The following is a 15,020-nucleotide window of genomic DNA, read 5'->3' as shown; positions in this document are numbered from 1 at the left end:
TATAATCGTTAGTAATGTTAATATGTCAAATGCATAACGAATTAAATCCGACCAAAATCTTTTTTTATCATGTATGTAAGTGCTGAATACAATTGGAAATTTATGCAGAAACATCGTAGGAAGAAATGACGTAACACAGATAATGGTTTATTTTCAAACAAAGTGAGAAACTAGCATCATGACATATACGGAATAAAACGTGTAAGTAAGTAGCACTCATAGCAATTACATGTCAGACGTGTCTATGTAGACTTTATAAATAAAACAAAAACACTACAAACATCAGCTGTACATGTTTTGTTATGTTCATGTTTTTTATTTACTGTTTTAGTCCGGCTCTGTTGAAGGATTCTTTCTTGCATATTCTACATTTAAACTCATGTGGTCCATGAATGGGGCATGATATCTCAATCCTCCCCTGATGTAAAATTCCTGATTATATATACTGCATCGAAAGATGCACTTATTTTCGCCCTTTAACCTGCATCATCTGAAAAGACAGTAAAAGAATGGTTAAAAAAAGTTCATAGCAGAATAAGGTCGACACGTCATAAAATACATGGAATTAATTATAATATTACTGAAAGATAAACGTTCTATTATCTCGTACACCAGCCACCACACAACCCATCTTCTTGAAAATAGGTGAATTGATTCAATTGGTCGGCAGGTTTTTCGAACAGCATTATTATTATTCTACAGTAAGTAACGTGATTAAGAAAACACTTATATTGCACCACGTAACATGCTATAAAACTATAATATTGAAGTACACATATACACTTTATTTAAGATGGTTAGGTATATCATGTCAAGCTCTTTTACATATGAAAGAGCTGTTTGTCATTGGAAGTCAGGTCCCAAAATATGCTCAAAAGGAAGTCAGTTCCAAATAAGGGGGTTAAACTAATAACGTTTGCCAATAAATTAATTATCAGTGATAAAACGGCGTCGGTCAAATGAAATAATCATGATTTTATTTATATTTTACTGTTCACGTGTGTCAATACTGTGTATTATAAGAGAAAATGATATTTGTACATCCAATTTCTCGAACGTCCCGTAAGTAGACAACAGATTTGTGGACGGTTTTCCTTCAATAACTTTTATATCCCGACGTCTACGATCTTGAAACAAAAAACCGAGGGAAGCACACACACCGGAGAGCCGAAACGGCGTATTCATTTAAAATAATTATAAATACAAAGGGGCTTACCGGGTGAAAATATCCTCCCTTCCTTTAAGAAAATCCAACAAACGATGCCATCTTTGAAGTTTTGCAACAACTTTCTCACTTAAACGCGGTAAGCTCCCGTATACGCGTGCCCCCCTGATTATCCATGTTTCGGCATAGCTGTTTAACGTCACTTTTTACCTTACCTGATCTTTTTAAGTGTCCAATAAAATTCAAATACAATTTCACGGGGCTAGACATGAATGAATACACTTCATTTATTCCATTGGCTGATTTGAGCATACCAGCAGAACATTGGAAACATGACCGCGTCTTTATAACACTGTTTTACCGCGTGTTCAGCATGATTTTTTTTATTTGTAATGAAAAGGCTTGATATATAGAACAGTTTTACACTCAACTCTTGACATCAATACAGTTTGTGCATGCAACTTTTATTTTCAGAGGATTGCTAGCGCCAGAGCGTTTGTACTTAAAGGTTATTTTCTCATATTTGGTAATAACTTCCATATTCCTGTCTGTGTACTGGTATATTTAAGTTCATAAAAGTATCGTTTTTCCCTATCCTGATATTTTTTTGGTCAAACCATTTAAAATTGTTTTCGAAATTGAACATTTAAAAGTATAAAGTTTTAAACAAGCCGTCGTTTCAGCAGTGGAAGCGTGGCCTCACTTCAATGCATTGCATTCCAACCCGCAAGGAATCAGGGTCAGCTCGCGACCAGTAAAATAATCGTTATATTATACAGACGCTATCGCGTGAACTAGGTGAACTGGAATTTTCTTTAGACCAGAAATATGTTAAATGAAGATATTCAGCGATATAATTATGGTATGTCAATAATAGATTCTTAATGTGTTTTCAACAATACCGTGATAAATATTATTTTTGATTAATTTAACAAGAATTATTCCACCATATTAACTAATGTATTATATATGTGTGTGTGTATGTATGTGTACAATATTCCCGTCGATAAGGCGGTGCTGTTTAACGGATAATATGAGCCGTCGGAGCTGCCAGAGCCGCTAAAGCCGTCGGAGCCGCCAGAGCCGTCGGAGTTACTATATAAAGGACTTACTGAGTATGGATTGGGGCCAGTTAAGAACCAGTGAAGAACAGTGAAGTTATTTGTATTAAAAAATATACAGTCGACAAAAAATAGAAATATTCACCACAATGCCCGACAAACCACTAAAACAGGTTTGTTCAAAGAACGCGCGTATAAATATTTAAAATATGTATGGATACTTTGCGTGTGGCCGGTTGACTCATATGTTTTAATTTCACTTCTTCTTTTGGTTGTCTGTTTTGTATCTATAGGTTTATGACTAGCAATATGTAATAATGTAAATTAAGCCGCAAAAACTCAGCGTTACATCCCTTACTGCGCGTGATGCAGCTAAGAACTGCGCAAAAAAAGACATTCGCTATCTTTGATCTCATTCATTGAATTCTTTACCTTTCACCAACTCCAACCACAATCAACGCCGTATATCTTTTTTTAAAGATATTACATGTTTTACTTATATGAAGTTAATAAGATCTTCTTTTCTACCAATCCACCACTACCGCCGCCGCCACCGCCACCAACACCACCAAGAACTTCCAGATCATACTATCATAGTGTTTCTTTATTTGTTGTAATAATCTTCCCAAGAAAGAAGCAACTGCAACCTGTGTTAAAAGATTGCACATTATCCAAAATAGCAAGTTAAATGAAGCATCGTGTGACTGCCATATGTTTTTCAAAAGACTGAAACCATTTTCAACCTCAATTGAAATATCAAAATAAAAAAATCTGAGCAAGTTTCATAAAGATTGGACAAAAAAGTTTCTTCAAGAGAATTAACAAGGCAGCTGTCACTAGAGTCATATTAGGAAAAGTGCCCTGTCACCTGACAACCATGTTTACCAGCTAGCCAGAACCATTTTCAAACTAAGACAATACATCATAAGAACACATGTTCTGACAGTTTCATGAAGATTGGACAATCAATGTGTCTTCTATAGTGTTAACAATGTTTTACTTAACAATATAAAGAAAACTACCCTGCTGGCTTGAGGCCATCATTTCAGTGAACTGGAACCATTATCAAACCTAACTGAGATATCATTAGATGAAGTGTTCAAACAAGTTTCACGAAGATTAAACAAATGTGACTTCTAGAATGTTAACAAGCTTTTTCCCTTTATAACCTAGTGACCTTGTTTTTTAGCTCATGTGACCCAGTTTTGAACCCAGCCAAGATATCTTGCCAACCCGGACAATCACTCCTACATTCTTTTGTCAACCAGGACAGTCGCTCCTACATAATTTTGGCTCCACGGCAAAACGTAGTATAGGCCGATCAAAGGCTAACACCTATAATTAACCGACAATTAAAATTAACGACTTGTTAAAAGTAAGTCGACTCAACATGAGCCGATCAATGTGATTTTAATTAATTAATTTACTTATTAAAAAACTATGTTTCAGTTTGTCGATTCTTTAAATGTAATTTAGCAAACTGTGAAAACAATATGTATATATTGTAATGTTCAAATTCACTTCCAACATGGAACTTCTAACGAACAAACGCGGTCAGTCTGTGCTATGCTTAGACGGTCACTCATATTCAAAGAAGCACACGTCAAAGTCTACAAGACGATGGGTATGCAGTAAAAGTCGTCCCGATTCCTGCAAGGGTTTGCTCATAACAGATCTCAGTGTAAGTAGACATATAACAATAACTTAAAAGTTATTATGCCCATTCATGCTCACGAAACATTCGTTGTGTAAATAATATACTAAAAACTTCACGATTAAAGTGAGACTGCACGATTTTGTCAGATATTTATGAATTTATATAAACTGTAAAAAAACTTATTATACATATATTTCAATATAAATTAAAATAAATAAAAAAGTTAAGAACATGTGTCGAAAAATGCGAAATAAGCCAGAAATTTAATTCTGAAATCGAGAATGTCTGTACAGTCGAATTCGCCAGCATGTTGCATTTATGAATTTCGTCTTCAATGTAATCATTTTTCTTGTCTATTTTGTGTTATTGTAACATATACGTATAACATTTTATCAGTATAATTATTACAATTTAACATATATAAAAATCGTGCGGTATCACTTTAATACACTATTTTAATAATAATAGAAATGCCAATTAAGAAATCGTTCAGCGTCAAACATCAATGGGTCAAATGTGATAACAATGACCTAACCAATTGTTTACTTACCTTAATTAACGGAAATGTGACGCCAGTCTTTAATCTTTATGCACGGTTCGCACATCATAGGTGTCAAAGTGGTCACTATCGATTGATATTACCATTTTTGATATAGCAATTATTTATTAAATTATATTTATTGACAGATTGTGCTTGAAAAGGATGTTTGCGTATTATTAAGACTTTTTGATTGTTGCTACCTTATTTGCCAGAAACACATGTTTTTTTTTTATTTAAACTAAATTTTATTGTTATTTAATTACTATTTATTTGCTATTATATAAATATAACTTCTGATTTCAGGTAACACAAGTGAACGGTACGAATCCTCATTCGCACGAAGCAGAACTCGGGATACACAACGCAGTGAGGTTGGTTATTCCCTCTATCCGCATCCAAGGCTGTTTTTACCACCTGACCCAGACGACTTGGCGACACATCCAGGCCGAGGGATTGGCAAGTATCTACAGGGAGGATGAGGAAATCCGTCACTTTTGTGGCATGTTAGACGGCCATGCGTTCCTACCCGTGGATGATGTCGCCAGCAGGATGGCATACTTGAAGCAGTCCACACCAGACATCCTCACATCGGTAGTGGACTACTTTGACGCTACCTACGCGTCTGGTGCGTCCCGGACAGTGAATTCCAAATGTACATATGTGTTTCCTTTCGTTTGTATGCGCTTTCGTATTTTGTGTGCATATATGTTTACAAATTTTATATATATGTCATATCATAAATACAGAAATGAAATAAAGAACAACATTTCATCTATGCGGTTTTTATGTTAATTCCATTTGCAGAATGGCACTTATTCGCATAAATGTAATGTGGGAACGAATGTCCCATGTTGCATCGGCTTACTGTTAACAAGATGGCAAAATTAATTGTCGGTTAATTAGGGTGTTAGCCTTTGATCGGCCTATACTGCGCTTTGCCGTGGAGTCAAAATTACTTAGGAGTGACTGTCCTGGTTGACAAAAGAATGTAGGAGTGATTGTCCGGGTTGGCAAAATAATGTAGGAGCGACTGTCCGCCCTGTCTAAACATCGTAGGAGCAATTGTCCGCCCTGTCAAAACATCGTAGGAGCGACTGTCCGCCCTGTTAAATTTAGTGTAGGAGCGATTGTCCGAAGGAGCGATTGTCCTGGATTCGTTAACATCACATGACAAATGAAAGACAAAAGGTGACCACAAAAGTTCACCATAAGCATGATGTGCTGAGGTGAGATAAAAGTGAGAAAACAACTCTTATAGAACATTTTGTATTCACTTTAGAAGCACTAATAAAGAAACATTATAAAACGACAAGACTGTTATTGCATAACATGTTTTTAAGACATATACATCTACGCTTTAATATTTACAGTTGTCATAAAAATACAAAATTAAAAAGAATATCAAATCCAAACAAACACATGAAAATAAGTTTTAATCATTTTAATCAAAAAATGATAAAAAAGTAAGAATCTCTGAAATATATTAAACAAGATATGTGTTTGTCAGAAACACAATGCCCCCTATTGCGCCACTTTGAAGCCATAAATTTGACCTTTGACCTTGAAGGATGACCTTGACCTTTCACCACTCAAAATGTGCAGCTTCGTGAGATACACATGCATGCCATTTTAATGAAATTGAATGTTTTGTGTTCACTTGTGGTACACATTAATGTGTGTTATAACCTGCAGTTAATTGATATAAAAATTTGGTAAATACAAATGAAAATATATTTTTCTTTTTTTTCTTTTGAGAAATTAATGCAGATATCCAAACAGTATTACATTACAATGGTATCATTAAAACAGATGCCAGCAATTGCAATTTCTCAAAAAGAGATTATGGCATTAAGAAAGTATGCATAAGACAAAAAAAGCACCAGATTAAGAAATTGATTGCACTTTCATCACATTCAAACAACAAGACATCATCAAAATGATGACCATTAACATTGTCATTGCAAATTGAATGTGCAAATTTGTAATTTCTGTAGGACTGGTATGTCCTAAATCTTCATATAAAGCATGTTCAAACAAGTTGTTAAAAAATGGACTTAAAAGAAAATGTTGCAGATAATCTTTCTTCTTAATTAACCCATTTATGCCTAGTGTCTAGAAACATAAGGGCCTGAAAGGCCCAAAGTCGCTCACCTGAGATAACAAGATATTATTGGGACAAATCTTCTGACCAAGTTTCATGAAGATCGGAAAATAAATGTGGCCTCTAGAGTGTTAACAAGGTTTTACTATAGCCATATAAGGAAAAATGCCCCGCTCCCTGGCAGCCATGTTTTTCAACCAACCGGCATCATTTTTGAACTGTCCAAGATATTATTGGTATGAATCTTCTGACCAAGTTTCATGAAGATCGGACAGTAAATGTGGCCTCTAGAGTGTTAACAAGATTTTACTATAACCTTATATAGCCATATAAGGAAAAATGCCCCGCCCCCTGGCAGCCATGTTTTTCAACCAACTGACATCATTTTTGAACTGTCCAAGATATTTTTGGTATGAATCTTCTGACCAAGTTTCATGAAGATCGGACAGTAAATATGGCCTCTAGAGTGTTAACAAGAATTTACTTTAGCCTTTTATAGCCATATAAGGAAAAATGCCCCGCCCCTTGGCGGCAATGTTTTTCAAGCAAACATAATCATTTTCGAACTCATCCAAAATATCATTAAGACAAATCTTCTGACCATATTTCATTAAGATTGGACAATAAATGTGGCCTCTAGAGTGTTTACAAGATTTTACTAAAGCCATATAAGGAAAAATGCCCCGCCCGCTGGCGGCCATGTTTTTCAACCAACCGGCATCATTTTTGAACTCGTCCAAGATATTATTAAGATGAATCTTCTGACCCAGTTTCATGAAGATTGGACAATAAATGTGGCCTCTAGAGTGTTAACGAGATTTTACTATAGCCATAAAAGGAAAAATGCCCTTCCCCTTGGTGGCCATGTTTTTCAAGCAAATGTTACCATTTTTGAACTCATCCAAGATATCAGTGGGACAAATCTTCTGAGCAAGTTTCATGAAGATCGGAAAATAAATGTGGCCTCTAGAGTGTTAACAAGGTTTTACTATAGCCATATAAGGTAAAATGCCCCATGTTTTTCAACCAACCGGCTTCATTTGCGAACTCGTCCAAGATATTATTGGGATTAATCTTCTGACCAAGTTTTATGAAGATCAGACAATAAATGTGGCCTCTGTTAACAAGATTTTACTATAGCCATATATATAGCCATATAAGGAAAAATGCCCCGCCCCGTGGCAGCCATGTTTTTCCAGCATACATAACCATTTTTTAACTCATCCAAGATATCATTGAAACCAATCTTCTGACCAAATTTTATGAAGATTGGAAAATAAATGTGGCCTCTAGAGAGTTAACAAGGCAATTGTTGACGCCGCACAACGCACAAGGACGACGGACAAAAAGCGATCACAAAAGCTCACCATGAGCAACGTGCTCAGGTGAGCTAAAAAGGCCTTGGCAAACAGCTTAGACCCAGATGAGACCCAGCATGATGCGGCGTCTCATCTGGGTCTACACTGTTTGCTTAAAGGAATTCCTGTAAGAAATAGTCTAAATATAGAAATAAATATACTAGACATCCCTAATTTTGGAAATAAATTGATCCAATTTAGAAGGATGGGAGAGTCCACTAACTTGAAGCATAATTGTGTTAAATAAACCTAACAGACCAAAATGCAAAAGTTCACATTGCAATCAATGAAATAAAATAATATTTTGATATATTTTTCACTTCTCAGATATAACATATCTGTATAAACCCGTTACATTTACTACATATAGTGTTAATTCTATTTGTAACAAGTGTTTATAACTTTTCATATTTTGTGCTCATAAGTACGCAATGTTAATAACATAAACAACTTGATTAATTGATTACAAATTCAAGTACGTACATGCTTCATGTTTTTAAAATAAAATACTGTTCTAAACAACACACACAATCCAGTTCTTGTAATTTAAAACATGAAATAAAACATACAAACACAAAATCCACATAAAAACAAATACAAGCTATTGTGCTGATATTTGAATTAAATGCCTTGTCAGAACTAGAAATGTTAAATGCCTTTTAAGAACTAGAAATGTAACGATGCATAACAAAAAATACTACATGAGAACACTATATCCCTTAGTCGGACAAAGATGAAACATTAGTACCGGTATGTAAAAGATATACCCTGCATAAAATAATTATCAATCTTTTCTGTCAAAATTCCTCCATTAAATTAATTGCTGCCATGCGTTTACAACACACTGTAGTACTTATTTAACCTTTTCCATGACAGATTAAAGTCTATGAAACTGATAGTTGTGCAAACTATGCTAACAGTTTTTAACTATGCCTTATTGCCTGGGAGGGCAATATTCCATTGAGATAGTCCTGAACAAATTGGGACACAATGTTAGACGTGATATTTTCTCTCTCCTTACTGATGTACACTTTCTGCTCCGGGAAATCCAGTATCGTTAACAGGGGAGTGCTATCCGGAAGAGCGGCAAAATTGCGTACAGGGTCACAAATATCGTCCTGCAAAGAAAACAATCAGACTCTCTAAATTAAGATAAAGAAGAAATGCAACATAGGATATCCTTTGACATTCATGATTTAAGACATGTTAAAGTCCAAAAATAATTCATAATGATCAAGAATTGAATTCAGATAAAATATTAAAAACAAGACTATTGCCAAGCAATATATTTCCCCAACCGGCTCCACCATTGTCAGATTTGTTTTTTATTTGTTGCCATAGAAACCAGATTTTTTGATGTAGGAACAAAATGAAATGACGTGCATAATGTCCATATTGCCATCTATCCATGTTTCAAGTTCAAGTGAAAAAATATGAAGAACTTTTTAAGTTATCGCAGGATCCAGAAAAGTGTGGCAGACTGACAGACAGACAGACACACACACAGCGCAAACCATAAGTCCCCTCCGGTGAAACCGGTAGGGGACAATAAAATGTCAAGTGTAAAGCTATAATATCTGATATGAGCTGCATCATGCAAAAATGGGTCTTATGCGGGCAGCCTAACTCCAGATGTTGCTCACATTGAAATACATTTTTTAAGCTGAACCCTCATCTTGATTGTCTTTTTTTTACTGATATATGTTCAACTTTAGATGAAAAAGTCAAAATGATCTTGTACCATTTCATATTTTGTGAGGACAATTTGCATTCCAACATTTAGTCACTGCACAATATACTTCTATACTGGTTATAAACAGTGGAATACATTTTCATAAGTTTAATCAACTTAACATTTCATTATCAGAGAAGAATATTCTCTAAATACGAATAATTTAATAGTTTATTTTTTTTTTAAATTGTTAAATTCCATGACGTACTGGTAGAGGACCAATAGCCAAATGAATATTAATCTATCTAATATTTGTTCATACCCTGTTCCTAGCAATGAAACTGCCACTGAATAAAGGTCAGTGCTCCTTTATTCGATTTCATTAACATTCCACATGTTATAACATTGAGTAGAGTATTGTATGAAGCCACAAAGGAGTCCACTTAATGACCCCATATTTGTGAAATGGGTGACAAACAACCTATAACAAACATTTCTTGTCATTTGCCAACATGAATTATGGATTCATCTTTCCAACTGTTATAGATGCACTTACTCTTTAATTTAATAAATACATTTAATATTGGTTTATTGTAAGCAAATCCGTAACTATTTATTTAGTGAAATAAACAAATCAAATTTGTGGCCATGTGATGATTTTGCATGCAATTTAATTTGATAATTATATCAACATATTATAAAAAGAACAATTCTTCAAATTAAAAATAGCTCAACATTACCAGCAGCAATTATGTGTTTTAACCCTTTGAGCGCTAGAACCGAATTTTAAAGGCCTTTGCAAACAGTTTGGATCCAGATGAGACGCCACAAAACGTCATCAGGATCCAAACTGTTTGCTATTCTGATAGTATTCTTTGAAAAAAATCTAAGAAAATGCTACTTTTAGAAATTAAGCAGACGACATTTTTGCAGACTACAAATTTCCCAGCATGCAAAGGGTTAAGTTTTATTTATTACAACAAAATGCTGTACCCACAGTAGGCCTACCACATGTAAAAAATCCAGTCCATGTAAACCATTTAACAGAACTCCCAATTAAGTGGGGCTAACACTTGTAAACAAGAATAATTTGAAGACCAAATCTTAAAATACATATTGGAAACAGAAACAGAACACTCAGGAAAATGTTTCTACAATGACTAGTTCTTTGGCTATTGGTCCTATTTGGCTATTTATCCCAACCTCCGCGCAGAGATTTGACTGGAACCGGCATAGCTTGATAAAATCCCTGCCTTCATAACCAACCACGTGTTGATAGCCAAGCCATGTTTTACAATAATTTCCAGTTGTTATTTTTACTTTTTTTAATTAAGGTAATTTATTTTTGATTATGAACCTTAACTTACACGCTATTTTAAAAATATAAAAGAAAATAATACTTAATTTCATAAAATAATACTTTTTTTTTTTTAATCCTATCAAATCTGGTAGGATACTCTTGTGATGGAAGAGCATGAATGTGAGAGCATTGAACCACAACTCTGCATGGAGATTGTATTTGTTCTTGACCAGTACAGTTGGCAGTTGTTTCTAGTTAGTTCAGGTTATAAAGCAGGTAATAATGGACTGTCAATCTGAGACTCTTGAGTTCAAATCATAGTCCATCCAGATACCTAATGTCGGGGATAGATCATGAAGTTATTTCTATAGCAATTCTCCCTTCATCTCTAATACGATAATGGCAGTACATGAATGTGCTCTTAGTACAGGTAAACTGACTAGATCAGCTAATTATGCCAAGGAAAAATGTGAATAAGTTAACTAACAGAAATTATATGACTTGAACACTGTTAAAATCAGAAGAAAATCCACACTTGCAAACAATTAGCTGAGCAAAGTAAGGGTAGTAACTCACATCTGCTCCAATAAAGAAGAATAAATCACGATGCTCTCCCTTGCTGTACTCTTCAGTAGCAGACGGCAGGAGGAGCTCCCTGGCCTTGTCAACATCCTCATCTTCAGGCTCTGAGAAACAGGAAACTATTCAATTACACATTGGCATTTTTATAACATCTCTGAGTTTTCTGGGTTTTTGCTGTTAATAAAAACAGATAACTGAATGTAGTAGTACAATGTAATGTATTATCCTTTCATGTCATGCTTATCATAAGAAACAATAAATTTCAGCCTAAATCCTTAATTTCTGTCCTCCATTACCTATTTATTTGAATAATTTAACTGTCACTTTTGGAAAGTTTGACTTCCTGAGGAAATAAGCAAAATGGAAAATCAATTGAATAAATAATGCGTAAAGAACCTCTTTGTTCTGAATTAAATGTTGGACATCAATTAATTCAACAATAATTCAAACAGTCATATGGATCAATTTTGAAGATAATGAACTTGATTTTGCTGTGGACAAAGATGAAGACCACTGCAGTTACCTACCAACAAACAGCACCAGACAGGCAGACTCATTCAGTGTAATGGCAGCTCCCTCTGTGAGCTCATTGACAGGCTTGGGGTACCATGGATACTCCTGCAAACATACAGTCTGGTGTTTGAGACATCATCATGTGCAGAAATAAGGCAGAAATACATAATACACTTTAACTCCAATATAGTGCGGTCCGTTATAATGCTGTGTCCAATATAACGTGGGGGGTCCTTGGATCCCGTTTTTTCTCCAACCTTCCATTTCTGATTCAAGTCCATGTTATGCAACTTCATGTATTTTCATAAATTCAAAGAAGCTGGCGATCACAGCTTGATTGCTTTATCCGTCCGTTTAACTGATTTTAATCGATTAGAGGTTAAACGACACTCGACAGCTAATTGGTGTTAATCTGTTGTGTAATGTCAATAAAGGTGTGAAAACTCGCGAGTCGGTGTTTATTACATGTATTCCCTATCAGAGCGGTTCGATGCGCTAATTTCAATAAGGCAAGTGCAAGCGGAATAATTATCAAATTAAAGTTATTTAAAACGATTACCTGTTTATGTTCCGTATTTATCGTGTATTGTATTTCGTTGTATAAACTATGGCTGTGTAAGTGTGTTATTGTTTATTATATGCTACACATGCTTGATAAATAAAGTTATCTTTGTGTGTGTTTAATGTTTCAGTACATATACGAAAAATACATTTAAAAATCCTGACGATTTATTTACATGCTAACGCAGTGTAATAGTTAACAGAGATGCACTTAAATTTTTGCCAGTTATCAGAAAGTCCACGGAAAGCACGTTTTTTACATGCTGCGTATGACGCAATAAAACATTTCTTTGTACATGTATCGTATTGCATTCAATCTAAATTTAAATTCGCTCGTCCAATGAAAGCTGTGTCCCATAATGCACTGTACTAATTTTTCTGAAAAATGGCGTAGGCATATGAATTTGTTTACGAAGTTCGTAAACATATTTCTTGTCATAAATGTTAAACATTATTTTTTTGTAAGTGATGTAATTATATTGGATTATCGGATAAATGTGCACATTAGAAAAGCGGTAGTTATACTGTTATCGTTCGATTCGGTTTACATGCATGTATTTTGCGGTTGACAACACAGCATGAAGATACACAAGACCTATATTATAGGCTATACTTTACCTGTTTTTATAGCCCCTTAAATAAATTAGCTCAAAACTTATAACGCTTTCCGTTTATAACGCTGTTTTCGTGGCTTGGACCCCGTCATCCGCGTTATATTGGAGTTACAGTGTACCACAGTTACTGAACACAATATACAGCAAGAGATTTTGCGATCGTTTCTTTTTTTTAGTTAAGGGGTTTTTAACATCAATAGCAAATCGTATCAGGGGATAACTACACTATTTCAATATAAACAAAACCCATGTTGAATGATATATTCTGAGCCTTGTTTGTTTCTCATAACCTGTGCCTCTTTTCGAACATGTGCTTATCCCTGTAAACCTGTGCCTTCGGTCAAACAACATGCCTTGCTGTCTCTTATGGTTTAAAAAAACAAGAATCTAGTTGTACTGTCTGTTTACCTAACATAATGAAACTATTGATCTAGCAAGATAATCATAGCCATGTTTCTCATGTTCAACAACATCCTTATCTCCAGAAGTATTTTTTGTGGTCTTTGTTTTTTTTTAAGCTTCAATATAATGTCTTAAGTGTGTGAACTGCGTAGTAAAGCGTGATATAAAGATTACAAACACATAAGTTAAGCTTAAACCTATTTATTTAAGCTCGATTGCATCGAAAGCCACAAGCTTATAGAAACGCTCTCGAGTCCGTTTCCTGGGCCTATAACCAGTACTTGATATCTTTGGGGAAGATCTTGAGAATGCTACCCCAGCTGGGATCACACCCATGACCTTCCGATTGCTAGACGGACACAAAAACATTAAAAATGAAAAATTAATGCAGATACTTTTATAACAAGGAATACACTGGTGACTTTATTCATTTTAACTCTATGTAACCCTCTAAACCAGAATCCCTACTAAACTGATTTTTTTCATTGTTTTAAGATTTGAGCCAGTTTTCACTGTATAATGTTAAAACAAAATATATTTTATTCCATTATGTAGCAAGTTACTGAACTGTCAAGGAATTGATGCAATACCTTTCAAAATTATTAATATTATTTTGTGATAAATACAAATAAACTTATGCTTTTATGTACAACATGCTCTCTAGAGACAAACAATAGCCGGTTGGATTTTGTTTTGCATCTTAGTTTCTCTTCTTTCACATTCCTCAACGCTCAGAGTAATTGAACTTAACAACACAAATTTTGATCAAAGAAACATTGTCTCTGTTATGGGTTATCAGTTATCATCAGAACAATTCTTGTACCCTATTAAAGACAAATTTCATTATGAGGATTGTTAGGACAAGATGGTTGGCCCACTGAAAAAAAGGTCCCAGGCCAGGGAAAACAAACAAACATTATTACATTGTATCAAACCCAAAAATTGCTTCTTTAAATATGCAGAAAATATACTGATCCTTTTATTGTTTTTTTTGCATGCATTTTCTAAGAAGCCAGATGAAACTCCCCATTCCAGTATCTAGAAGTTCTATCAGGCCCTAGACTTGCAGAAACTATAATGCAATTGCACGATAAGAAGCCATTATATGAGGATGAGAGGCTATTACATTAACAGCTCATTTGTACAGGCTCTGAGCCTCATTACAAAGGCAGCTGAATCTCTGCATTCCTTAATTTGTTTTAAAGATGCTGATGTAGGTTGCTGTTACATTAGCACGCATTTTAACAATGATTGTTAATGTAGGCTATAAAAAAAATTCATCAGGTAGAAAAAATAGTACCGGTAATGCTATAATTTTTTTCTATTTTATTGCCTTGTAACTATAACAAACCTATAATGCACAAAAAAGCAAATAATGTACTTCTTAAGTCAAGAGGGCCATGATTGTTATGGTTTGCTCACTGAAATGGAACAGGAACTCCCTCTAATGCTAAAAATGATGAATTTAGCGTCTCTGTCCCAAACATTGAAAC

At 34.6% G+C, this 15,020-nt stretch overlaps 2 protein-coding genes across 3 annotated transcripts in view; one reads left to right on the top strand and one right to left on the bottom strand.

The window, feature by feature from the left end:
* LOC127871441 (coiled-coil domain-containing protein 74B-like) overlaps window positions 1-15,020 on the top strand; it is a 187,249-nt gene that overhangs the window by 89,245 nt on the left and 82,984 nt on the right. The window lies entirely within an intron of this gene.
* LOC127871440 (nucleoredoxin-like) overlaps window positions 1-15,020 on the bottom strand; it is a 205,077-nt gene that overhangs the window by 136,694 nt on the left and 53,363 nt on the right. The window contains exons 5-7 of one of the 2 annotated variants that reach the window (XM_052414379.1): window positions 11,965-12,055; window positions 11,432-11,541; window positions 5,677-9,001 (exon numbers count right to left, since the gene is read on the bottom strand). The exons of the other annotated variant lie outside the window; for it this stretch is intronic. Coding sequence (XP_052270339.1) covers window positions 8,807-9,001; window positions 11,432-11,541; window positions 11,965-12,055 — 396 coding nt within the window. The 3' untranslated portion in view covers window positions 5,677-8,806. Of the gene's footprint in view, window positions 1-5,676; window positions 9,002-11,431; window positions 11,542-11,964; window positions 12,056-15,020 lie in introns of those variants that run through there. 2 annotated transcript variants of the gene reach the window in all.

The sequence above is a fragment of the Dreissena polymorpha genome, chromosome 3 (assembly GCF_020536995.1).
Source record: "Dreissena polymorpha isolate Duluth1 chromosome 3, UMN_Dpol_1.0, whole genome shotgun sequence".
NCBI classification, from domain to species: Eukaryota; Metazoa; Mollusca; class Bivalvia; order Myida; family Dreissenidae; genus Dreissena; species Dreissena polymorpha.
The sequence above is the reverse complement of the archived record's forward strand: the minus strand, read 5'-3'. Positions and strand labels throughout refer to the sequence as shown.